The following is a 27,039-nucleotide window of genomic DNA, read 5'->3' as shown; positions in this document are numbered from 1 at the left end:
GTGCCCCCCGACAACGTAGGCCTAGAGCAGCATAGCTGTGCTACACACTAGGTCTAAGGCTAACTGTACGCCTTACTAAACAGAAAAGTTTTAAGTCTAGTCTTAAAGGTGGAGGCAGTGTCTGCCTCTCGGACCCAGATTGGTAACTGGTTCCATAATAGCGGTGCCTGATAGCTGAAAGCTCGTCCTCCCATTCTGCTTCTATGAATCCTAGGAACTACAAGTAAACCTGCACTCAGAGATCTGAGTGTCCTATTAGGAACATATGGTACAATCAGGTCCTGCAGATACAATAGAGCAAGTCCATGAAGAGCCTTGTAGGTTAGAAGAAGGATCTTGAAGTGTATTCTTGAGTCCACTGGGAGCCAGTGAAGAGACGCTAGAACAGGAGAGATATGATCCCTTTGGCTGCTTCCTGTCAGAACTCTAGCTGCTGCGTTCTGGATCAGCTGCAGACTGTTGATGGAGTAATGTGGACATCCTGACAATAAAGAGTTGCAGTAGTCCAGTCTTGAAGTGACAAAAGCATGGATGAGCTTTTCAGCATCACTCTGAGAGAGGATGCTCCTGATCTTAGTAATATTACGCAGGTGAAAGAAAGCGGTCTTGGAGACCTGCTTAATATGAGAGACAAACGACATGTCTTGATCAAAGATAACTCCAAGGTTCCTCACAGTCGTACTGGAGGCCAGAGTAATTCCATCCACAGAGAAAGTATTATCTGATAAACTAGTTCTGAGATGTTTCGGTCCAAAAACAATGACCTCAGTCTTGTCCGAGTTTAACAGTAAAAAGTTGGAGGACATCCAGTCCTTTATGTCCTTTAGACACGCCTGTAGTCTGACTAGCGGATCCGTTTCTTCAGGCTTCATGGATAAATACAGCTGGGTATCATCAGCATAACAATGAAAGTTTATGCCGTGCTTCTGGATGATGTTTCCTAGAGGGAGCATGTAGAGGGTGAACAGGATCGGTCCGAGCACAGAACCCTGTGGAACACCGTGGTTAACCCTTGTACCTGTGGAAGACACATCGTTAGTGTGAACAAAATGAAATCTGTCAGATAAATATGATTTAAACCAGCGCAGTGCTGTTCCTGTAATCCTGATCTCGTGTTCCAATCTGTGTAGCAGGATGCGATGATCTACGGTGTCGAAGGCAGCACTGAGATCCAGTAGAACGAGTACAGAGACGAGACCCCGGTCCGATGCCATGAGGAGGTCATTGGTGACTTTAAGCAGTGCTGTTTCTGTGCTGTGATGGGCTCTGAATCCAGACTGGAAAGCATCGAACAGACTGTTCCTACGCAGGTGGTCGTTTAGCTGACTTACAACAGCTCTTTCGAGTAGTTTGGAGATAAAGGTGAGGTTGGAGATCGGTCTGTAGTTTCCTAGGACGTCCGGGTCCAGTGAAGGTTTTTTAAGTATCGGAATGATCACAGCAGTTTTAAAAGCCTGTGGTACATATCCTGTTTCCAGAGACAAGTTGATCTGTCTTAATATAGAGTCTCCGATCAGAGGAATAGCATCTTTGAGGAGCCGTGAAGGGATCGGATCCAGAAGACAGGTAGTAGGTTTAGACTTGCTGATGCTGGTGGTCAGCTCAGGGAGGCCGATGGGCACGAAGCAGTCCAGAGTTAGATCAGGATCCGTTTCCAGAAGTGGCGGTGTATCCTCAGCGGTCACAGAAAGATTGTGGTTGATTTGTCCTCTAATAGTGGTGATTTTATCGGTGAAGAAGCTCATGAAGTCTTCACTACTAAGAGCTGCAGGAATGCGAGGCTCCACAGAGCCGTGGCTCTTTGTCAGCCTGGCCACGGCGTTAAAGACAAAAGCGCAGGTTGTTCTTGTTTTCTTCTATTAGTGATGAATAGTAGGCTGTCCTAGCTTTGCGAAGGGCCTTCTTATACGTCAGCAGACTGTCTCTCCAGATCCTCCGGGAGTCATCTGATTTGGAGGACTGCCACATCCTCTCCATCCTACGTGTAATCCGTTTCAGTGATCGGATGTTTGAGTTGTACCACGGAGCTAGCCTCTTCTGGTTTGTAGTTTTCTTCTTCTTCAGTGGAGCAATCCTGTTTAAGACTGAGTGTAGTGTGTCTGCAGTGTTGTTGACAAAGCGGTCCAGCTCTGCAGGAGTAATATTTAAGTTGGTACCCCCGTCATCCCCAGATCGGACTCACAACCTATGAGATTTAAGGAATTGAAGTTTTACCTTATTTGGCAGTAAACACTAATAGTCTATTCGCTGTATGACCCAGGGTCTGCAGGGGGGGCTAGTAGATGCCCCTGTGGGCCGGCAGGCGGGAACGCCCATGGGGTATATCAATGTGTGAATTCCATGTCCAGTTGTTGTTGATGAGTTGTTCTTTGTTGTTCATGGTTGTTCTTGCCTTGTTCTTTGTATCTCAACAACCCAGAGCTCTGCGACTCAGAATTTGCCTCATTGTTTAATAAATCATAATTTTGAGACCAGAATTTATCCGCTCCTTCCTTATAAACTAATTCAGGGGGTGATCAGAAGGAAACAAGGGGATTTTCACCCCGACATTAGACACACCTGGCCCAGTCAGCCAGATCATCACAGGTAAGTATGGAAACATTTAGTGCTATTGTTTTTAAGTTTTACCCAGACCCACCCACTGAGGTCTGCAACCACATATAAACCATGTTTCCCACCAAACAGTTAGAACTGATGAAGCTGCTTGGATGAGCAGCGAAACGTCTTCAAGAAAACTCTACAAGTCCAGACGCCATGTTTACATGTTGTGATTCCCTCAAACTGCACTTTGTTCTAAACATTGACACAATAATGACACACACAGGTGCTTAAAAGCAGTGTGATGACACATCCAACAGTGTAAACAGAGGACTCACCATGACAGGCTTCATGTCTTTATTGTTGATGTGACTCCTCCAACATGGCGGCACGTCTCTCCTCAGATCAGCAACTGTTCTTGAAGCTCTCAGTAGGACGTCTCTGCTCGGTCATTCGTCTCATTAAATGCAGTGAAGTGTTCAGGCTGCAGTCACAATCAGATGATGCTCAATAAGGAAAAAGAAGAACACACACACGAGACACTGTGAAGACTTGCTGCTCTTCATCACCCAGTGCAGCCAGCAGTGATGTATGAAGGTGTCAGAAAGCAGAGATGTGATGCTGAGCGTTCAGAATGAGCGGCTCATTAAAGCTCACCTTTAGTTGAACTCTTACCTTTCTCTGTGTCTCTGATCGAGTCCTCCCTGAACTCACTCTGACACTTTGCATCGAAGCTCCAGCAGCCTTTGTTACACCCAACAGTAAGAAGAACACTGAAGTAACTATATGTAGAAGAGAGAAGAAAAACAATGCAGTAATGATACAACTGTAACTTAAAGCAGACCTCCACTTGAAGGGCCTTCTGTCCAGCCCTGTGGCTCCAAGGGACAGTGAGTCTAGAGAACCATTGGTTACTGAGGTAGATATTATTATCATATGGACTCCATCACCTTCAGATCGATACACATACAAGCCCGGAGCTTTTCCTTGAGGTCCTGCTCGGGGCCGTCAGCGTTTCAGCTCCCTCGCCTCCACTGCATCACCATGTCTGCTAGCTGATCTGTTCCAGGAGGGACAGTGGTCTTCACAGTACCGCCATTGACATCCCTCTCTCTGCCATGACCATCGACACTTCCTCTGCTGAGTTGTTCAGTCCCTTCTTTGTCAAAGACCCTCAGTCTTGCAGGGAGCGGGGTCTGGAATCTTCTGTTCCATAGGTGCATAGTCCTGATCCAGGTGAATCCTCTTTCCCTTGAATTCTAATCCCCTTTTCTGCCAGGCTCTTTAAGCACTTCTCCTTGAACTCTGTAGCTGGTGAACTTGACCACAACCAGATTTACACATTTTGTCTCCATCAGCTGCAGCAGGAAACATGATCTATTAACACGTGTGTTCATTATAGTCTGATTACATGCTGTGATTCACTCAAACTGCTCTTTGTTCTAAACATTGACACAATAATGACACACACTTAAAAGCAGTGTGATGACACATCCAACAGTGTAAACAGAGGACTCACCATGACAGGCTTCATGCCTTTATTGTTGATGTGACTCCTCCAACTGTGGTGTGAGGAACGTTATTGCCCTCTTGTGGTCTGGCTGGACATTTTTTGCTGCTGGCTCTTCTCTTCTCTCCAGGTGCGCAGGACTCACCTAACAGGAGAACTGGCCAAGATGGTTCCAGCAGGTGCTACTCCCCCATAACTGAACTAAGTACTCTCCCACCAGGGAATCCTCTTCAGACGACCTGACCAGCCCCTGCAATCCCTGGAGGATTCACAGACAGAGAAAACTATTAAAACAGACATAAAAATAACTAAAGCAAGAAGAAAATCTAACAAAACAGGCATGAAAACTACAACAGGCCTGACAAAGCACAAAGGAAGTCCTTAAAAACTACACAGACACTGCAGAGCTGTTCTGCAACATGTGACACAGTTAACACATGAAGTAAACTCCACAGGTGAGAATCATGTTTGAGACAGACTGAGTGCATCAACATGTCATCACACACACTCACATGTCCGTCACAGTGTCACTACACACAGTGTGTCTGATGGACAGATTCTTCCTGTTAGCACATTAAAAGTCTGCTGAGAAGCATGTTCACTAAGCAGAAAGCTTTAGCTGCTGAAAAGATGAAGATGAAGATGATGATGAAGATGATGATGATGATGGAAGGGACCCAAGTTGGCGTGGCGGTGGAGGACCCCATTCTGTGTAATGGCAGCACAAAGGGTAGTGTCACCCCCACGGTGCCCTGGTACATTGACAATAGCCCTGTGGCCAGTGATGGTTCTGCCCCTTCTTCTCACTGTTGTCAGGTTGAATCCATCCTCATCAGTGTAAATAAACTCATGCGGGACTTCGTCCACATCATTTGCAAAACTCTGTGAAATACAGCAAAACATCACATTGTGTAATCAATATACTGTAGGTCTGCTATACAGTAAAATGACATGTACTGTAAAAAGGTTATGTGCAGTACACAATGCTACAGTCAGTGAACAAAACATACCAACACATATTCACACCTGATCGGTGTGTGTACGATTAAGCACCAGTGTGTGTGCACACCTGGTGGCTGTGCTTAACCATTTGGTTCATGGGGTGTCAAATGCAAACAAGTGTGTGTAATGTTTTGCAAAAAGTGTGAAGCTGACAATGTGCTTACAGTTGTGCAAATCTAGGCCTGTGTTTTGCTCCTTGAGTGTTAGGTTTTTTTTATTGTGGGAAAGTTTTAATTTTAGTGTGTATACAACTGAAAAAACTGTAAATAAGAGCCTGCACTTTGTCTGGTTCTAATCCATGCAGCTGATCACCAGCAGATGGCGACATGCTCCTTTACTCCAGTTAGACTGTAACAACCTGCAAACCACAGAAACATGTCAGATCAACATTTATACACATCAACCATGAACATGAGTCAAACATTCAACAAGTCATGTGTGAGAGTTTGTTTCATTTACTACAAAATCCACTTTATTTCAAAATAAAACAGGAAACCAGATGAAGTAAAAAGATGAATCATGACAGAGAAAACTGCTCAAATATCAGCAAATACAGCAGAAAACAGAAAAGCATGGATCAATAATATCAAAAACAGGAGTTCACCATCTGAATCAAAGAAAACAAATAAATCATTGATCTTTAAATCAATGATTTCCAGGAAGGATTTCATGTTGTTGCTGCTGGTTTCCTGGAAACAATCAAAGAAAATAATAACTACATGACATCATTGATTTCTGACAGCACAGACAGATGGATTCAATATTTCTGTGACACTCCACAACAAATCAACTCTGCTGCTCAACAACATCAAAATAAAAAGTGGAATTATCCTCACATCTCTGAACATCTCAGAGAAACCTCAGACTGACACTTTGATATCAGTGGTTGTTGAACCAGCAGACTTTCCAATCATAAAATATGGGAGGAGTTTCTCAGTGAAAGTGTCTCTGTGAGTGTAGATGTGAGTCATGACTTCAGAGTTGTAGAAGGACACCTTCCCCCTGTCATAGTCCAGCTGGACTCTGATCCTCTGGAGACTCTTCTGAACTCTGACAGTCTTACCAACAACATTAGTGTATTTTCCATCATAAAGCCATAAACACCAGATTCCATATTCTGGAAAAGGTTTTCTCTCTCCCTTTCTATCAACTGACTCTTTAGCTAAACCAACGAACCAACATGGATGATCTCCCACCTCCACCTCCCAGCTGTGTTTCCCTGAGCTGAAGCCCTCAGAGCCTAAAATCTCAGGACATTTAGTGTTTCTCTCTGGATTATCAGGAAGTTTCTGCTCTGTGTCTCCATTTCTCACACTGGTCAGATCATCAGACAGATAGAGCCATCTAGCTGCAGTGTTTGGGTCCAGAATGACAGGACTGAAGTGGACCTTGTCCTTCATCTTCTCCCAGACTCTGAAGGACAGGTTGCCCAGGTGTTTGGCCACATCTATCAGTGCTCCTGAGACCAGCTGTGGATCTGACAGTGAGCTCTGGGCTCTGGCTCTGCTCTGAGTGTCTTTATAACTGCTGAGGAATGACACCTGCTGTTTCTGCAGCTCTTCTTCAACAGCAGAGATGCTGTCTGACAGAGAGGACATCTGCTGCTGAATCCTCTTCATCTCTCTGACCATAGTCTTCCCCTTCTGCTCCTCTTCCTCCCTCAGAGCTGCCAGTCTGGACTCCTCTTCCTCTTTCAGGAACTGGTGGAGCTTGTTGAACTCTGCTCTGATCTGCGTCTCTGTGGACAACAGCTGCTTCTTGACGTGTTGAGACATTTCATTGTATGTGTCCTCCACTTGTTTGTATTTGTCCCTCTTGTCCTGCAGAGACTTTAAGTCAGATCTCAGCTGCTCCTTCAGGTCTCTGACTGCTTGTTCTACAGGAACCACTTTGTGAGTCTGGTGCAGAGAAAACTCACAGACAGGACACACAGCTCTCTGCTCGTCCTCACAGAACCAGTAAGGTACCTCTGAGTGTTTATCACAGACAATCTCCTCCTTTTTCTTCTCTTCCTGCTTTTCTACTTCCTCAATTGAAGTCTTCCTCTGAGCAAAGGAGTCAGCCAGCTCTTTCAGAGAAAGGTTAACAGATGGATCTTCCTTTGATGATCTTCTTTTACAGATGGGACAGTTTTTGTTTTTAGTTTGTTCCCAGAATTTCTGCAGGCAGCTTGAACAGAAGCTGTGGCTGCAGCTCAGAGTCACAGGATCTCTGAAAGTCTCTGAACAAACATGGCAGCTCAGGTAGTTTTCAACAAGAGCTCTCTCAGCCATTTTCTCTATTTTTAGATGTTTTAAAAACAGACTCACCAAAAATATAGTCTCTGTTTAACGTGTTGTTCTGTTCAGATCTCGGGCTTCACTGCAGCACTGTGTCCTCTCTGATCCTTTAACTTTCGTTTCCTTGTTTGTTGGGTGGAGCTGATTGGCACAAAACTGCCATCATAAAACTTCACCACTAGATGGGGCTGTTTCTGCTTGAGCTGCATGTGACCTCATCCGTATCAGGATCCAGAATATAAACGTCTTCTTGTAGGCAGCTCTGTGCAGTGAAGCTCTCAGTGGCTGCAGATTCGGCCATTATTTGCTGCATGGACAGAGCACAAACAGTCATACACACCAAGTCACCAAGATACACACAGTGACACTAAACACACCAGTTATGAATAGTTAGCTGTGACACACATGTTATTACTGCAGACACTTATTCCTACTGACCCACGATGACACACACTGCAAACTGCACACACACAGAAAACACAGACATTGCTGCTTCCATTACACTCATGCTATAATTGTGCACGCTCACATCGCTCACACACCTGACTCATGACATCACACACACCCCACCACACAGTTTTTCATGTGTTTTCTGTTTTTTGAGTGCAGGAAGCAGCTTCCACTGAGAGCCAGGAACTGACGCCCCTTTTGGTGTGGGCGGGGCTTAACCCTCCCTGGTCACACTGAAGCCTTGAAGGACATCAGAGACAGCCAGCTGTCTTTTAACTCTTTGAGACACCACGACTGAGACTCTTCAGGCCTCAGAACAACAGACACTGATGTAGTAACAATGTCAGATAAACAGTAGCTGATAAATCTGTTTGTCTGCTTTGGGTACATACAGCTGACCACCAGCAGAGGGCGCTACACCACAGCAACACACACACAAACTTCACGTTGACACTTCCTGTGTAACAGCCTGCACAGACACATATCATATTAACATTTCTATGTCAACTTTAATGTTTCAACATGTGTACAAATATTCAAACCAGGTCAGGTGTGAGTGTTTGGTCGGGTCAGGTTGTGGATCTCAGGTCTGTGCTAATGCTGCACTAGAAGCTAAAATACACCAAATTAAATGATTAACTGATTCCAGGAAGGAAAGACGCTGTTTGGTCTCATAAGATGATAGAGAGTTACCACAAGCAGAAGGATGTCGCTGGTCACATGACTAACTCACAACCACCTTTTCAAGTAATTCAGAAATAAATGGGAGGTTGGATTTTGGTCATAATCTGTTAAAATGTCTGAGTCAAGAGAAGGTTTCTAAGTAAAGGTCTGATCACATCAACCTTATTTTATATTTATTTTAAAACCAGAATGGGTCGATTCAAATGTTCTTAAGGAGTGATCAGATAGGAGACAAATTCAGTGGAAAACCACGTCGATTAACAATGTTTTAGAACAGAGAGAGAGACAACAATCAACTAAACAGACATGAAAAACTTTTAAAGTCAAACATTAAAGACAAGAAGACGTGACTGTAACGACTGATGATGAGCTCTAATCATCCATCTCTGTCTGCTTCTGGTACGTGCAGCTGATCACCAGCAGATGGAGTGATACTCTCAGTTTCATTTGTCTATATAGTCCTGAATTGCATCTGTTCACCAACAGTGAGGGCCTGGAGGAGCTGGAGTCACAGAGAAGAACAAACATCAGTCATGGGATTGACTAACCACCTTGGATCAGATTTTAAGTGACCGGATCGTCTTTAGGTGAACTCAGGATGGATGAAGGCTTTCAGTCACGGCTCACCTCAGCGATGTGTCCTGTCACCACTGTTGTTATGATGTACACAGACAGTCACAGAATATCCCAGAGATATATGAAGCTCTCTGATGATCCTGTGCTTGTGTCTCTTCTCAGACACACAACATGCCTGATGATGTGATGACAGCTTCTTGGATATTAATGTTTTAAAACCAAAAGGTTCATCATTGATTTCAGGCAGATTCAGAGCACAGTAAGAGCAAACACTATCCACTATGAAAGAGTTCACACTGTGGGCTCCTCTGGGTTCTGTGTTTGACTCAAATCTAGAATTTGATGCAGAGCTGACAGAGTTTACTTAAAGCAGCAGCTCAAATGTTTGTCTGTGAACCTCACAGTTTCTGAAGTCCTGACTTCTTCTCCAACCACAAACTCTGCCTCATCATGCAGACTGCAGACGTCACATGGACACTCTGTAGAACTCAGGTATTTACAAATATCTTCAACCTTTCACTATCACAGTGACCCAACCTGCCTAAAAACATCCACCATAGAGCAAGACCCCCAGTCAGTCTGGAACAACCTGTCTGAACGACCACAGGCCCTCACACAGATCATCATGAAGCACCTGGAGAGTCCTCAAATACATCAAGGACGCCACCCCACCTGCTCAGGACCCTCATCAGTGCACATAAAGAACCAGCAGGTCAACGATCAATCAATCAATCTTTATTCATCAGAAAGCAGCTCGGTCCACACAAAATCCACAGTGGACCAAATCCACAGCTGATCCACACCCACAGGAAGTAAGAGTGCACATAAACACACAAACTGCTGTGCAGCTACAGAAACAGACATCCAAGATGTAAAGAGCCTGAACAGCCAGATCCAAGACAGACGATTCATCATTAAAGTCATGAACCAACAACATCTTCTGTTTTCAGGTATTTTATGGACTAAAATAATAAACAGGTTTATTAGAAACAGTCACAAACTGTGTGTTTATTATCAAGATGAAAAGAAGTCTGAACTCAATCTCACTGTTGGTGTTTGACCAGGATTAACTGGATTATCCTAAAGCAGGGGTCCCACACTTTTTCTGCTCGCGAGCTACTTTTTGCAATGACCAAGTCAAAATGATCTACCTACTTTAATCCACATATAAACATGTGTGTAAATAATTGATTTCCATTTTAGATCTGAACAGTAGCCTATATATAAACATGTTAAAATAATAATAATTAAAATTACACATATTTATCAAATTAAAAATGGCAACGTAGTTAAATTACTTTTTTCAGTGCAAGCGTATTATAAAGGTACCCAGTCAAGTCTGTGTGTCATGGGGCAGGCTGTGGGCAATAAGTGAAGAGAGAGGCTGCTAAATGGATGATAATAACGGCAAGAAACAAATAACAATCCCTATTTTTACTGTGTTTTAAGTGATAAAACTAGCTGACAGCAAGCAAAGTCTTCCTACTTCATCCATCCACCCATTTGCAACCGCTGTTCCTACTTTAGTTTATTGTTAATCAGCTCGTCATGGATAGACGGATTTATGTTAGCAGATGCTAGCTAACAAGTTAGCTAACTAAACTAACGAGCCAGCACCGGCACCATGATTGAAGAACATTATAAAAACTCAGCGAGCAGCATCCAGTCTGAACTGGCATCAGGCTACAGTCCTCTGTCTGTCCGGTTTGTTGACACGGCCCAGAAACTAGCCCCAAAGATCTTGTATTAACGCTAAGAGCTCTCACTCCTTCGATCATTCATGCTACTACACACACACACACAAACACACAAACACACAACGGCGTGTGTGATCAGGACAGAGTGAGACATCTGTGTTGTGAAAGATCTTTGAGGCACCAGGTGATAGACTAACATGAAAACATTTTTTAAATGGCACGCGATCAACCCACACCCCCTCCGAGATTGCGATCGATGTATTGGGAACCCCTGTCCTAAAGGTTCAAAACTAACTGCACAAATTGTAAAGAATCACTCAGAGGTCAACAACCAGATCTCAGACTGACACACTTTGATGTCAGACTCTCCAACATAAAAATATGGGAGGAGTTTCTCAGTGAAAGTGTCTCTGTGAGTGTAGATGTGAGTCATGTCTTCAGAGTTGTAGAAGGACACCTCCCCCCTGTCATAGTCCAGCTGGACTCTGATCCTCTGGAGACTCTTCTGAACTGTGACAGTCTTACCATCACTATTAGTGTATTTTCCATCTCTATGACTTAAACACCAGTATCCATATTTTGGTGAAGCAACCTCTGCGTACATTTCAGCTGACTCTTTAGCTAAACCAACAATCCAGAGAAGATCTCCCACCTCCACCTCCCAGCTGTGTTTCCCTGAGCTGAAGCCCTCAGAGCCTAAAAGCTCAGAATACTTTGTGTATCTCTCTGGATTATCAGGAAGTTTCTGCCATGTGTTTCCATGTCTCACACTGGTCAGATCATCAGACAGATCGAGCCATCCATTAGCAGTGTTTGGGTCCAGAATGACAGGACTGAAGTGGACCTTGTCCTTCATCTTCTCCCAGACTCTGAAGGACAGGTTGCCCAGGTGTTTGGCCACATCTATCAGTGCTCCTGAGACCAGCTGTGGATCTGACAGTGAGCTCTGGGCTCTGGCTCTGCTCTGAGTGTCTTTATAACTGCTGAGGAATGACACCTGCTGTTTCTGCAGCTCTTCTTCAACAGCAGAGATGCTGTCTGACAGAGAGGACATCTGCTGCTGAATCCTCTTCATCTCTCTGCTCAGAGTCTTCCCCTTCTGCTCCTCTTCCTCCCTCAGAGCTGCCAGTCTGGACTCCTCTTCCTCTTTCAGGAACTGGTGGAGCTTGTTGAACTCTGCTCTGATCTGCGTCTCTGTGGACAACAGCTGCTTCTTGACGTGTTGAGACATTTCATTGTATGTGTCCTCCACTTGTTTGTATTTGTCCCTCTTGTCCTGCAGAGACTTTAAGTCAGATCTCAGCTGCTCCTTCAGGTCTCTGACTGCTTGTTCTACAGGAACCACTTTGTGAGTCTGGTGCAGAGAAAACTCACAGACAGGACACACAGCTCTCTGCTCGTCCTCACAGAACAGTTTAGTCTCTTCTGGGTGTTTATCACAGACAACCTCCTCCTTTGTTTCTTTCATTCTCTCTGATGATTCAGGTTTCTGTCTCCCAGCAAACGAGTCAGCCAGTTCCTTCAGTGCAAAGTTCACTGGTGGATAATCACTTGATGATCTTCTTTTACAGATGGGACAGTTTTTGTTTTTAGTTTGTTCCCAGAATTTCTGCAGGCAGCTTGAACAGAAGCTGTGGCTGCAGCTCAGAGTCACAGGATCTCTGAAAGTCTCTGAGCACACAAAGCAGCTCAGGAGACTTTCAACAGCAGCAATCTTCTCAGCCATTTGTTCTAGAATTTCTTTCAACAGTCAGACTCACCAGTTTAAAGTCACTTTTCCAGTTAAAATCCTCCTAAAATCTTCTAGGATCTCACACTCTGTGGTGGCATCTCAGCTCTGTTCACAAACCTGCTTTCACTTCTTTTTTGAAAAACTCACCAAATTCAATAATCTTCAGTTTGTCTCTGATCATCCAGCAGGTAAGTGTTGTTCAGTTCAGGATTTCACAGCCTTTGATGTGGTCCTGGATTGAAGTGTGTCAGGATCCCAAATGAGGTTCAGACTCTGCCTTCTATTCCAGCCTTTCCTTTCATGGGTTAATTATTGTCAAACCATCCTGCTGTCTGCTTTTATTACTGAACACACCTGAAACCTCTGACGTCATGCAGACTGTATTAACTTGTACTAATGTACTGATAAAGAAGTTCTCAGTACATTTATAAAAACAAAAACTGCATGAAATTCATTACAGAACACTCTTAATGTTAGTCGTCATAGTCTTTAGCTTTCAACATCAACCCTAACCTGGTCATGCGACTTATTGTTTATCACAGCTCTCACTTCTCTTTGGACTTTGGTTGACAGGTTTTATGATCCAGCAACAACAGTCCAACACTCCAAAAAGTTCTCATGTCACACTGAGAAACCTCACATCCCACTACGTGAAAGCGGCCTGTATCAGAACCTGGGGCTGTGTTGCTGCTTATATATTAGGAACATATTCTCATGTTTTTCTGTCAACCAATCACATCTCCTAAAACAATGTGTCACACTTTTTAGTGCGCATGCATGGGAAACGTGTGTAGCCTGTACGGATTTTCTATATTTTTATTTCTTTATTCTACTTATTTTGACTTTTTAATGCCAACAGGAAAGTTATAGGATTTTTGGTGTTTCTGTTCATCGTAACACACTCTGGTCAGCTTAACGATACAACTTCCAGCGGCTTGCATTGTTTACACCAGGGATCAGCTCTTCGACCTGAGGCCGGCCACCATTTCTAATAATACACCAAGAGAAATCCCTCCTGAATGCTGGCGCAAGACACAGAGGTGATGCAGAGGAAATAAAAACTACGGAGGAAAAGGGAGGCTTTGAAACAACGCAGGCTTATGATGAAGAACTTTAAGCCGTGTCTCCCCTCCATCGTCATGGGCAACGTGAGGTCCCTGGTGAACAAGATGGATGAACTGACAGCACTGTCCCAGAGTCAGAGGGAATACCGTGAGTGTAGTGTTATGTGCTTTACAGAGACATGGCTGCACCAGGATACCTGATGACAATACAACAGTTACGGGATTCCACACGGGCCGGGCAGACAGAGACTGCGCCGGGAGCAGCAAGCGTAAAGGTTACTAACCGGTGGTGTAATCCAGCTCACATCACGGTGAAGGAGCGCATCTGCAACCCGGATGTGGAACTATGTGCTGTCGGACTATGTCCATATTAATTACCCAAGGAGTTTCCTCATGTCGTCCTGGTGATTCTGTATGCACCCCAGCACTGCATGTGACACTATGCACTCTGCAATAGCACGGATACAAACTCAGCACCCGAGTGCATTCATTGCTATCTCAGGTGACTTCAACCACATCAACCTAGACAAAACTCCATTGATGGGATCACAGAGTGCATCACTGGATACATAAACTTCTGTGTGGACAGTGTTGTACCAGTCAGGACCCCAACAACAAGCCATGAATGACTAAGGAAATTAAAGCCAATAGGAAAAAGAAGGCATTCAGAGCAGGGCAACAGGGAGGAGGTGCGAGCTACACAGAAGGAACTGAGAATAAAAATCAGGGAGGCCAAGGAGAAGTACAGGAGGAAGCTGGAGTGGAAACTTCAGCAAAACAACACGGGAGAGGTGTGGAGTGGCATGAGGACCATCACTGGTTACAGCAGCAGTGGTGGAGTTAATGGCAGTGTGGAACGAGCCAATGAGCTGAATCAGTTTATAAACAGATTTGACACAGTGACCCCAATTCACCCTGCTAACGACTCTTCAGCAGCTGAGCGACAACGACCAGCCACTTCACCCTCCCTCTCTTCCCCCGCAGCTCATCCAGATGGCCCTGCTCGCACCTCGTCCTCAGACCCCTCGGCCGACGGTCATCACCTGGGAATTACTGGTTCCCCACCTCCACCGATCACCTTCACCACAGAGCGGGTGAGAAGACAGCTGCAGAGACTCCACACAGGCAAAGCTGCAGGCCCTGATGGTTTGAGCCCCAGGGTCCTGAAAGCCCATGCTTCATCTGGTCTTCAACCTCAGCCTGAGTCTTCAGAGAGTCCCCGTCAGGTGGACGACATCATGCCTTGTCCCTGTTCCAAAGATGCTGCATCCCAGTGACTTGAAGGACTACAGGCCCGTGGCTCTGACGTCACACATTATGAAGACTCTGGAAGGACTCATCCTGGAACAGCTCCGGCCCATGGTCCAACCACTTCTTGATCCCCTCAAGTTTGCCTGCCAGCCCCGCCTAGGAGTGGAGGACGCTGTCATCTTCCTGCTGACACCATCAGGCCGGCCCCGCTGGCTGAGAAGCTGACAGCGATGCAGGTGGATGCCCCACTGGCGTCCTGGATGGTGGCAGACTGATCTGACTGATCTGCTGGGGCAGCAGTCTGAGGGTGAGGGACATAAACAGACTCAACAGAATCATCAGGAAGGCGGCCATGTTGTGGGAGAGGACCTGGACTCTCTGACAGAGGTGTGCCAGAGGAGGACGTGGTCCAAAATAAAGACCATGCTGGACTGTCCCTCTCACCCGCTCCACACTGTGCTGACCAGCTACAGGAGCTCGTTCAGCAACAGACTCCGACTCCCACGATGCACCACTGAGAGACACAGGAAGTCATTCCTGCCTGTCTCAATCAAACTACTGAACTCTGAACTGTAACCATCACTCAGACACTGTACATTCATACTGGTACATTCATGTCAGGCTCTTTACTATGTAAAGGTTTTTATACAGTAGTAAATATGTTCTTTAGATACAACTCAGGGATTTAAATGCTATCTAGGTATTTAGATATTTATTATATATTTTAATTTCATGTTTCAATTTATTTGATTATACTTTGATTTCTATTGTCTGTGACAAAAAAGAATTTCCCCTTGGGGATAAATAAAGTAATTCTGATTCTGAACTACAAGCAGACCTGCGCTCTGTGATCTGACTGTTCTATTAGGAATATATGGGACTATCAGATCCTGCAGGTATAATGGAGCTTGGTCATCAAGGGCTTTATATGTAAGCAGAAGAATGCTGAAGTCTATTGTGGATTTTACTGGAGGCCAATGAAGAAAAGCTCAGACAGGACAGATATGATCCATAAATGTTTCATTTACCACAAAATCCACTTTATTTCAAAATAAAACAGGAAACCAGATGAAGTAAAAAGATGAATCATGACAGAGAAAACTGCTCAAATATCAGCAAATACAGCAGAAAACAGAAAAGCATGGATAAATAATATCAAAAACAGGAGTTCAACATCTGAATCAAAGAAAACAAATAAATCATCGATCTTTAAATCAATGATTTCCAGGAAGGATTTCATGTTGTTGCTGCTGGTTTCCATGGAAACAATCAAAGAAAATAATAACTACATGACATCATTGATTTCTGACAGCACAGACAGATGGATTCAATATTTCTGTGACACTCCACAACAAATCAACTCTGCTGCTCAACAACATCAAAATAAAAAGTGGAATTATCCTCACATCTCTGAACATCTCAGAGAAACCTCAGACTGACACTTTGATATCAGTGGTTGTTGAACCAGCAGACTTTCCAACACTAAAATATGGGAGGAGTTTCTCAGTGAAAGTGTCTCTGTAATTACAGATGTGAGTCATGTCTTCAGAGTTGTAGAAGGACACCTCCCCCCTGTCATAGTCCAGCTGGACTCTGATCCTCTGGAGACTCTTCTGAACTGTGACTGTCTTACCAACACCATCATTGTATTTTCCACTGCGATGACATAAACACCAGATTCCATATTCTGGTGATGAATATCTCTCTCCCTTTCTATCAACTGACTCTTTAGCTAAACCCACAATCCAGCATGGATGATCTCCCACCTCCACCTCCCAGCTGTGTTTCTCTGAGCTGAAGCCCTCAGAGCCTAAAACAGTGGTATAATTTGTGTTTCTCTGTGGATTTTTAGGAAGTTTCTGCTCTGTGTCTCCATATCTCACACTGGTCAGATCATCAGACAGACGGAGCTTTCTGTGTGCAGTGTTTGGGTCCAGTATGACAGGACTGAAGTGGACCTTGTCCTTCATCTTCTCCCAGACTCTGAAGGACAGGTTGCCCAGGTGTTTGGCCACATCTATCAGTGCTCCTGAGACCAGCTGTGGATCTGACAGTGAGCTCTGGGCTCTGGCTCTGCTCTGAGTGTCTTTATAACTGCTGAGGAATGACACCTGCTGTTTCTGCAGCTCTTCTTCAACAGCAGAGATGCTGTCTGACAGAGAGGACATCTGCTGCTGAATCCTCTTCATCTCTCTGCTCAGAGTCTTCCTCTTCTGCTCCTCTTCCTCCCTCAGAGCTGCCAGTCTGGACTCCTCTTCCTCTTTCAGGAACTGGTGGAGCTTGTTGAACTCTGCTCTGATCTGCGTCTCTGTGGACAACAGCTGCTTCTTGACGTGTTGAGACATTTCATTGTATGTGTCCTCCACTTGTTTGTATTTGTCCCTCTTGTCCTGCAGAGACTTTAAGCCAGATCTCAGCTGCTCCTTCAGGTCTCTGACTGCTTGTTCTACAGGAACCACTTTGTGAGTCTGGTGCAGAGAAAACTCACAGACAGGACACACAGCTCTCTGCTCGTCCTCACAGAACAGTCTCGTCTCTTCTGGGTGTTTACTACACACCACCTCCTCCTTTGTTTCTTTCATTCTCTCTGATGATTCAGGTTTCTGTCTCCCAGCAAACGAGTCAGCCAGTTCCTTCAGTCCAAAGTTGACTAGTGGATCTCCCTTTGATGATCTCCTTTTACAGACGGGACAGTTTTTGTTTTTAGTTTGTTCCCAGAATTTCTGCAGGCAGCTTGAACAGAAGCTGTGGCTGCAGCTCAGAGTCACAGGATCTCTGAAAGTCTCTGAGCACACATGGCAGCTCAGGTAGTTTTTGAGAAGTGCATCTTTTTCTGCCATTCTCCTGTTTTCAAATCCTAAAAGACTATCCACTAATCCTCAGTTTGCCTCGTTATGGTCCACCAGGTAAGTGTTGTTCATTGAAGGATCTCAGGCCAGGTCGCTCTAGACACCTCGAACAGTGTCAGGATGTTGAATGAGGTTCAGAGTCTGCTTTCAATTCCACCCTCGTCTTTCATGGGTTAATTATTGTTAAAACATGCTGTTATTTGCTTTTATTACTGTTAGATTGAACACACCTGAAACCTTTGACCTCATGCAGATTGCATTATTGATTATTCACACATGATAAATGTGCTGAAACCAGTGGAGATGATGATGAATAAGAATCACTTTTCAATAAAAAGACATTTTTAATACAGACATGTTGTTCATAACATGTACTGATTGGTTTTACGTCATACAGTGTGCAGTCATTGGGTTATCAACTCATCCAATATGAGCTGAGGGTGTTTTTATTGACTCTGGTCTTGGGTTGAGGTTTTATGGTCCAGCAGCTACAGTCCACCAGTCACCGATGGTTTTCATATCACTTTTAAAAACACGTCCCAGAAGAATGGTCTGTGGTAACACAAGTTCACATCTAAATACTTCAGAGAGGTGGGAATGTCATGTGACTGTGCTGTGCTCTGTTTACAGGTCCTACAGCACTCCATCAAGCTGCCATAACAGGGACCTGCTACACTGACTGGTGCTGCTCAGCACACAGTGTCTGTGTGTAGCTGCAGAGCATAGACGCACACTGCTGTGTGTGCTAGCAGTGTTACGTGCAGCTGATCACCAGAAGATGGCGCCATACTCTCATTTAGATGGATGTTACAGGGTGACTTTACTGCTGACACAATAAAAGCAGATTTGACATTTCTGAGGTGGATCCTGAGAGATTCATCAGCTGATGTTTGTTTGCATCATTGATTGATTGTCCATTAAACAATCAGTGTATTCTGACAAGGACAAACCAGCAAACCAGACTAACAGTCAAATTAAAATGCAGGAGGAAGTTTCTATGGTCCAACAGGTCAGATGGTTCTCTGTCTCTATCGCAGCACTCCGGAGGGTTTCAGCGAGCTCCTGGTAATTTTTTATGACGGCTGAGCTAATGCAGCATCCTGTCATGTTGTTGTGCGCTCACTTTTCCCTCAGGAACTCTTACATGCTGCAGTGAAGGAGAGGCTGCAGGAAGAAGGGAGGGCTATTACAGCACATAAAGAGGGAGATTACCCTCACCATGCTGACATCAACATGGTACCTAATTGACCAGAGGGGGATATACATGCTGGTTACACCAAATCCTCTTTGGACTCAGGCTGAATAAAAAAACACTGACAGCACATGAACGCATGCAGGACTTAGAGGAGTCCAGGCTTCTCATGGGGCTTCTCACTTGTCTCCTATTGGCTTCTACCTTAACCAACATTTTGCTTCAGAGAAGGAGCAGCAACAGGTTGATGACCAGATCCTTCAGTGCCTGGAAGACACTAGTATCACACAAAAGCATCGACAGCACACTAAACAAAAACAAAGATCACCACATATCTACACTGTTTTAGCACTAATGTGGGTCAAATGTTAGGTGTTAGGTTTTTAGACCTCTCCGAGGCTCTGAGCTTTGTTTATATTTTTGCAGACTATGGGACACATAATGAGTGTCACAGAGTTTATAAGCTAATAAAAAGTAGGGTCAGAAGAAGAAGTGCTTTAGTGTTCAGCATTGGTGTAGATGTGACAAACCTATGTGACATGTATGGCAGATGTTGTGGTAAAGATATCATGTGGAAAGGTCGATGACATCTTATCGGGAATAGAAATGCTGTCCTGAATTTTGAGTGTTTAACCTTCTTTAAATTCAATATTTCAGTTTCAAACGAACCAAAACGGGTGAAAACAAAACCATTTGCAGTGTCAGGGGGACTTAAACCCTGATCTGTTTTGATCTGATCTGTCAAAGAGTATTTGAGTATATTAAAAAACAGCAAATAATACAGCAACAACAAATTCAGGATGAAATAATGCAGCTAAGACACTTGGGTCTCATGTGAGGACGAAACAAACCCAAAGAGGACTCACAGAGTGGCTCAGTAGCAGCCTTCACCTGCATGCAGCTCAATAAATAACTTTGATAGGCAATTTGTTCAGCGCGGAGCAACAAGTTAACGGTCAATTTGTAGGTCACGTACTCAAGGCTGAGTAACACAAGGCTCCAACACAACTCATGTAAAATTCATATTCTGCCCTTCATCTTCACCCTTCCTCACTCCTCTCCTTGATTTCACCTCTTAAGCCGTTTTTCTTGCTCATCTCATCCTCCTCTTTGTCTCATTCCCTTTCCTCTCTCCTCATTTCCTGTCTCCTCTTTCCTCTCTCCTCCCCTCTCATCCACCCACAGAGGCTCAGAGAAGCGTCATTGTGGAGCATCTCCAAGCTCAGGGCTCCAGACACAACACGCCCAAGGCTCTCTGCTGGGACTGAGGGACCCAGTCAGAGACGGAGAGAAATAACAATGAACACATTAACATCGACAATAAGAGCAGAACTCATTAAGAACTTTTTTATGAGCTGCTCCCTGAATTGTTGACTTACAAGGACTCAGAGGTTCAGAGGGGCTTGTTTGTATTTGTGTTCACTTAAAATGGTTGTAAAGGAGAAAACTGATGTAATCCTTGAAGAGTCGAGAGCGTTTTTCTCCGGCAGTGTCTGTACGTGTTCGTCGGTGGCAGCCCAAAATGGCGGCCTGCGTGTGAGCAGTTCGAAACCCCTTTTCCATGCTGGAAACAGATGCTAAAATGCCGCCTGCTCCTCCACATATGTGACACTTTCAGGCTGTCACCGTGAGACTGGCAGTGACGCAGTGGGAGTGCCTGACATGCTTCACCTGCTTATGTGACAGTGTCTCACCCCAAGCAACACATTTGATATGCACTATATTCATAGGATTTTCCTGGTGAGGAGCTGCTACACATACAGGAAGTGTTACGTGACATTAATCAGTTTTGGCTGTTACAGACCAAAGCAGAGGCATCCACAGCGTGACCTTTGTCCTGCTGTTGTTACCATGAGGTTCAGTTTCCTCACCAGGTGGACCTCAGGGTTTAGGATGCAGACAGTAAGATTCTGGGTAAAAATCTCCTTTCCTGCCATAGAAATAATTAAAAAAAATTAAATAACAAATATGAGGAAAAACTGGGCTGTAAAACGAGGATCAATTGTTCATTAAAAACCAACGGCTGTTGGTTTTTAATCCGATCAACTTTCAGTTGTTTGGCCTCTCAAAGGCGTCACAGCACATCCATCCTCGCTCACAGACAGAACAGTGGGCGCTAGTGTGTTTAAGAGCACAACCTTAAATTAAGCTTAAAGAAGCTGCCACAACAAAAGTTTGGCTTAAATATCATCCGATGAGTAAAAACTGGCTCCAACTAAATTAACAGCTTAACAATTTGCATAATCCTCCTTGAGTTCCTGTTAGAGATTCACACCAGATTTCTGCATGTTGTCCTTTTTAACCACAGCTCACAGTTGCAGAGTTCCTGGAAACAATACCACAAAGTTCAGCCTTTGTTATTAAGCGTCTGATACCCAGAAAGCAGCTCAGACCTCAAGAAGCTGACTGATTGCTAACAGTCGGTGTCAGAAATTATTTGCATATGGTACTCGCTGCAGACTTTGCTCAGAATCTAGGATTACAGTCACTTCTCCCATTGGAATCAATAGATATGGGCACATGATGTCAGGAGTAAAAAAGTATGCACTATAAGTACAAATACTTAGTTACATTCGACCGCTGGTGACGTCCATACACTCAGGGCAGGGACAGTGAACCAGCCCATGTGACTCAGATACAGGAAATGACTGCTCAGTAAACTGTATTGGTAAGCCCTCAAAAACTTTCATTTCTCTCATAAAAGCCAAAAAAACAGGATCTAGAACAACCAAACAGGCTCTGACTGTGTAAAACCATCCCTCCTGTTCCTCCCAAAAAAAACCCGAGCAGTTGTGTTTTCATTGAATCTCCGCATGCTAACGTCTCCTCTGTGGCTCCTTTTAATCGGCGCCCAGATGCCGCTGCTTCCTGTTTAAAGTTTGTCATTTTAAACACATTATTAGATCAAACTCAAAAGGACAAAATGGGACCACATCTGACACTGAAATGACTTCCATTGTCCCGGCCGGATTTAAATGTTGCACCAGAATTCAGGGCAGATTTTGATGCACATAAAAAAAAAAAGGAACACACACACTCACACACTTTTTCTGACACATGATGGCACATCATCGCTGCAATATGCTTTAAAAATGCTATTTTTAAAAGGAGCAAATTTGTCCCTATTTTTACCAGCAGCTGCAGTGAGAGCAGCAAACATACACCTGTTATTGCTAATGTTCCAGGAAAAGCCTGACTGCTGGCTGAGGGCCGGTGAACACACAGGTGTGAAGCAGGTGTGCTGGACGGACAACAGCCAGGTGAGAACAGCGAGAGGAAGAGACGGGTAAGACAGACTAAAGTGAGGCTGGGGACACATTCGCAGGGGGTGTCATCTTTTTGTCTTTTCTTATTTTCCCTGACAGGCTTGTGGTGTGTGTGTGTGTGTGTTTCTGTGTGTGTTTCTGTGTGTGTGCGGTCACACAACACTTTTCTGTTGCTGTCTGTATCTACATTTTTTTGGATGACAGTTCATATCTATTCTAGGATCGAGCACGTATCCCCCTCTAACGTGCACTGACAGCGGTGTCAAGAAGAGAGATAGGGTGTGTGTGTGTTTAACAAAGGGTGTCAGGGCTGATTTTGTATACCTGCACAGCTTGTGCTTATTTTTGTACAGATTTCTAAGTTATAGAAAATGATTTCCCGGTGACTCCGCCGATACAGAGACGCCAGTTTTAGTCCTGACACAGAGACCGAGGAGCCCAAAGATGAAGAGGAAGAAGATAAAAATATGTTAGTGATGTCAGCAGCAGTTTACTGAAATCCTGACTCCTTGTTATTAATGCTGGTGAGAATTCACCTGAAGACTTTGACTAAACAGCCAAAAGAATGATTTCCACCTGCTTCTAGACCGAAAAATTCAGATTTTATTTAATTTTTGGCAAAAACAGTAGATTATACATGCATATATATAATTTTTTTTACCATTTACATGGCTTCTTCTTAAACAGACACAGTATTTTGTGTTTTGTAGTTCATATTGTTTAGTTTCTGGTTTCAAGTAGCAGTTTGGAATTATGTAAATACAACAAGGTCCAGTATAAACCTCTCTGTATCCATGGAGACACGGGACAAACCTTCAGTGGCCTCACCCCTACTTCTGTTTTTCTTTTCTGGGTATGTGTGGAAGGCTCCAGCCGACTCTCACCATGTTGGCATTGTCCAAGTCCACCTAGACTCCGAACACAGGCAAAGAGGTGGAGCGCAGGTGGAGCTGAGGTAAGCTCAGAGACCACGGCCACATCTTATTATCATTAAACCAAGTGACACCCCATCCTTAAAAAGGGAAGTACTCCAACCTGATGGTGGCGCTAGTGTTGAGATATTTCAGCCGAGACAGAATCAACATATTAATATTGAATTAATATTTAAAGCTAACACGACTTATTCACTGTATTTAGATCATTTCCATTTCAGACGCTTGGTTTTCGTAGAAGTGAGACAGATGTGGTTGCAGCTGGAGCCTCTTCAGTCGTCTCGTGTTTGTCCACCGTGACTCTGACCAAACTATTGATGTGTTGCTCACAAACGATTCGTTCGATATGAACAAATCTTTTATATGAATCGGGAGTAACGAGTCCCCTCAGTGAGTGATTCGTTCTCTCGCCACATGGCAGGCAGCCGCATAAGCTCAGTTGGCAGGACAGGAAACAGATATGATTCGTTCACGAGTCGTCCCCGGATCTTCGTTCATTTGTCACGTGACAGGCTCCACACAGGCTGCACAGATTCGTTCTCGTTCACAGCTCATGTGTGGGAAGCAGTACACTCGTTCATTTGTCACGTGACAGCTACCTAGTCACTGTGGTGCTGTTAAACAACACTGGCAGGGAGGATGCAGGACAGAAGTCACTTTATTGTGGTGTGTATTTGCTCTCTTATGTTTTCACATGCTTTGAATTGCTTGTGGTAGTTGTGTATTATACTTTGTCAGCTAAAGCAAACCAAGTTGTCTTCAGTATTAAGTGTTTGAGAACCGTGGCCACGGCTTCTTCAGTTCTTTTTATATAGCAACACACAACGCTCAACGCTTCACACCTAATGCACGTCGCCGCTTGACCTATACTACAGAGGGACACGGCGCCACCGGCTGTAAAAATGAACGAAATGAACAAAAATGACTCACAATAAGATTCGTTCACGTTAGGGTTCGAGAGCAACTGAATCGAGTCAGTAAAAAGAGTCGAACCTCCCAACATTAGACCAAACAAACGATGTTCATCAGCCGCTGATGAGACACTCAGCTGCAGCAGGCCACTCCAGAACAGAGGCTAATGAGCCAAACACTTACAGCAGCTCGGACATCAAACCTCTGCCCTCCTGATGAGAGCGGCCTTTGTGTCTGGGTGGAGAAAGTAATGGCGGACGCGACCCCTGAGGAGACGCCGATTTCAGCTTTTAATTCAACAATAAGGTGAAGCTTGTTTAAGAATTCAGGGGATGGTTCAGTCTGTGTTGGGCTGGAGAGCGGAGTCGCAGAGTCAGCGTGCACGGCTTTGTTTGCTTCCTGTCCTGCATTATTAATACCTGATGTTCACAGTTGACCTGGTGCTCACACACTTCACTCACAGGGGGCATGAATGGAGGAGTGTGAGTGTGTGTCTGTGTGTGTGTGTGTGTAAAAAGCTTCAGGATCCACACACAAGTGCTACAAATTGCTCACAAACTGCTTAATCCTTATCAGCGTCTCGATGGCTGAGCGTAGCTGTTAGTTCTTTGCAATTTGTTCACCATAATCTGCCTTAGTTCGGCTAGAATTGGCGGTTCATTACTTCCTTAAATGAGGCCGGTTTTATCCAAACACTCCAGAATGTAATATAGATAATTTGCCCTGAAAAGAAGTAGACGGAGCGGGACGGAGCGGAGCGATCCGTCACAAAGCCCTGTGAGAAAACTTCACTGACAACCATATAATGAGCCTCTGAGAGGATCTCCCACCATTTTATTGTGTCTTTATCTCCTCTCTCTTAAACGGCTAGGGAGAAAAAGGAGGAGGAAAAATAAGAGTCTGCAGGTTTGGAGCAAATTACCCATGCTTATTTATTCAGAGATGTCGCCTCATAAAGCAACCAACCCCCTGGGTCTCCTCCCAGGCTCCGGTGAGCGCCAAACCACTTTGTAGGAGAGGAGGAGGATAAAAAAAGAAAATCAGAAAAGGTGGTGTTTTCTAAATAAAAAAAAAAAGATGAGAAGTCAGGGTCAAGAGAAGAAGGTCTGATGAGAGAGATGAAAGACAGGGAGAGAGTTTTTATGTTTTTGAGAGAAAGTGATAGGAGCAGAGAGATCAGAGCGATGGTTAACTCGAGCCTCCGAGGGAGGGAAACAAAAAATGGAGCGAGACCGGGAGGAGGTGATGGAACTAACAAGGGAGGAGGGGTGGAGGACTGGTGGAGTGTCTCCCAGGGGTCTCAGAGGGAGAGAGGAAGATGGCTCTGCAAGTGCACCCCTGCAGAGAAACTCAACAGGGGGTCGGCTTTTTGTTTGGGAGAGGGCGAAAAAAGAAGCTCCTCAACACCCTCGATGGTAACACAGTGATAACAGAGGCTCCATACTTCAGCTGGAGCTTTGTTCAAAAAGACAGAAGCTTCTAATTCAGTCATCTCTCTGCACCCCCACCGCCACACAAAAACAACCTACACACACACACACACACAACTACAGCTTGTCTGTATTAACGCAGTGAAATGCTTACAACTGAATGAGTTTTAAATTTGGGATTCAACCACCGAGGAGGACAAGTGTGAGAAAATCCAAACAGAAACAAAGCCCGGGACGTGCACGAAATGATTTATTTCTGCACATTTGTATTCATTTGAAGTTTCTCTGCTGCTCCTGTAACAGCGACTTTGATCCGCTGCACCAAAGGTTTCACAAGAACACATGACATGCCTTCACAAATGGAGCTTTCAGCGGCTGATAATGTGAGAAAAGTGTCTTAAATGTGAGCCAAAACCTGCAGTTCCTCGAGCGGCCACTTGGAGGTTGGCTTCACATTCAAATCTCGTTGTTAAAAATGTCCAAATATGTCTGCTTTTAAATCAGTTTTAAATGACTCCAGCTGCTGAAAATGTTTCCCTAAAATCCATCATTCCCTCCTGTGTGATGGAGCTGTGCGGCGTCCTGTTGCTTCAGAGAATTATTTAGCTTTTACATGTATTCATGACCTATTTTTAAAGATTCATGTCTTCACTAGGAAACCACCAGGGTTTAGACTGAGAGCCACAAATACAGCAGGGAGGACATGAAGCACAGCAGAATGGACTGAACGACAGATAACAGGAAGAATACTGAATGTCAGCAGCTTCGTCCTTAGACCGAGAGCTTCCAGGTAGACAACAAACAAATGTTGTTAAAAGAGAGTTAATAAAGTAAATCTAGGCCTCACTTGCACATGAATTGTCGGGGTTGAAGATGAGGTTACAGTGCAGATTTTCTTTAGCCTTCAGCATGTTTGAGGTTGTTGTTTTCTTCCATATTTGCTGAACAGCCGTTTGCACCCCCGGGGCTGTTGTGCATAAAGAGTGTATGTAAACAGCCTGAAATTAAAGTCTCTCTCTGTGCGTTAACCTCATTCTCTCCGTTTGATTCCAAGCACAATGTGTTGGAGTGCAAACCTAGAAAATAAGCAGCGTTCGACTCGCCCTCCACACCCGACCATCAGCCTCCTGAGGAGCAGTTTAATGTGGATCTACAGCAGATTAGCGAGCCAAAGTAAACTGATGCCTGTTGTCTATTTCAATTACCTGTAAGTGTTCAGGTCATCCGGGCGGTCAGCCTCTTCTCTATTATTCCCTTATTGATTATTTCAACCGCGTCTAAGATAATATGATATAGTCAGCAGCTTTTAGAATACTTTGCTCATTTTTGTTGATAACTCTTTACATCACAGGCTTTTACTCTTTTCTGAGAAAATGGCAACTCGTCCTCGCCAAGAAAATGATGGGTGGTTGGGAATTTATGTATGGTCGTATAAATAAAGTGCATGGAAATTGTCTGGTAAAGAAGTTTTCTGTTCTCATCGTGAATCCCAGGCCAGGTGGGCCATGGGGTCCTCCTCTATACATTGAGCATACTCAGTAAATCTCCAGTTCGGTTGGGGGGGGATTGACCAGGAGTTTTCTGCCGTAATGGCGACGGCCTTCCCAACAGTCTCAAACCCTGCCACGACATCTTGATTTATCTATCTTTCTACAGTCTACACCTAACCAAACGT

At 44.4% G+C, this 27,039-nt stretch overlaps 5 protein-coding genes across 14 annotated transcripts in view; all 5 read right to left on the bottom strand.

The window, feature by feature from the left end:
• Positions 1-12,718, bottom strand: part of LOC114440931 (nuclear factor 7, ovary-like) — a 48,910-nt gene extending 36,192 nt beyond the window's left edge. Inside the window, exon 1 of the mRNA XM_028413601.1 lies at positions 12,616-12,718. The gene's annotated coding sequence lies outside the window, so the exon portion shown is untranslated. The remainder of the gene's footprint in view (positions 1-12,615) is intronic.
• The window catches only part of LOC114440937 (tripartite motif-containing protein 35-like), a 55,095-nt gene that overhangs the window by 4,706 nt on the left and 23,350 nt on the right, over positions 1-27,039 (bottom strand). For 2 of the 10 annotated variants that reach the window (XM_028413613.1, XM_028413614.1), the window contains exons 1-4: positions 7,360-7,494; positions 5,331-5,408; positions 4,561-4,930; positions 4,058-4,307 (exon numbers count right to left, since the gene is read on the bottom strand). The gene's annotated coding sequence lies outside the window, so the exon portion shown is untranslated. Of the gene's footprint in view, positions 1-2,876; positions 3,045-3,213; positions 3,321-3,488; positions 3,897-4,057; positions 4,308-4,560; positions 4,931-5,214; positions 5,409-7,359; positions 7,495-12,585; positions 12,683-27,039 lie in introns of those variants that run through there. The other 8 variants (XM_028413609.1, XR_003671227.1, XM_028413608.1 and 5 more) reach the window with 8 other exon arrangements.
• On the bottom strand, positions 5,511-12,524 carry LOC114440934 (nuclear factor 7, ovary-like). The gene is made up of 2 exons (XM_028413606.1): positions 12,463-12,524; positions 5,511-7,323 (listed from the first exon to the last, which is right to left on the bottom strand). Exon 2 carries the CDS (start codon positions 7,321-7,323, stop codon positions 5,911-5,913), a length of 1,413 nt encoding a protein of 470 aa, XP_028269407.1. The 5' UTR covers positions 12,463-12,524; the 3' UTR covers positions 5,511-5,910.
• Positions 10,930-17,708, bottom strand: LOC114440936 (nuclear factor 7, brain-like). Its single transcript, XM_028413607.1, has 2 exons — positions 16,213-17,708; positions 10,930-11,073 (listed from the first exon to the last, which is right to left on the bottom strand). The coding sequence occupies exon 1, from the start codon at positions 17,621-17,623 to the stop codon at positions 16,214-16,216; it is 1,410 nt and encodes a 469-aa protein (XP_028269408.1). The 5' UTR covers positions 17,624-17,708; the 3' UTR covers positions 10,930-11,073; position 16,213.
• Positions 11,050-12,462, bottom strand: LOC114441216 (tripartite motif-containing protein 35-like). Its single transcript, XM_028414019.1, has one exon. It carries the CDS (start codon positions 12,460-12,462, stop codon positions 11,050-11,052), a length of 1,413 nt encoding a protein of 470 aa, XP_028269820.1.

Source organism: Parambassis ranga, chromosome 9, assembly GCF_900634625.1.
Source record: "Parambassis ranga chromosome 9, fParRan2.1, whole genome shotgun sequence".
In the NCBI taxonomy this organism is placed as follows: domain Eukaryota; kingdom Metazoa; phylum Chordata; class Actinopteri; family Ambassidae; genus Parambassis; species Parambassis ranga.
Note: the sequence above shows the minus strand (reverse complement) of the source record. Positions and strands in the feature narration are given on the sequence as shown.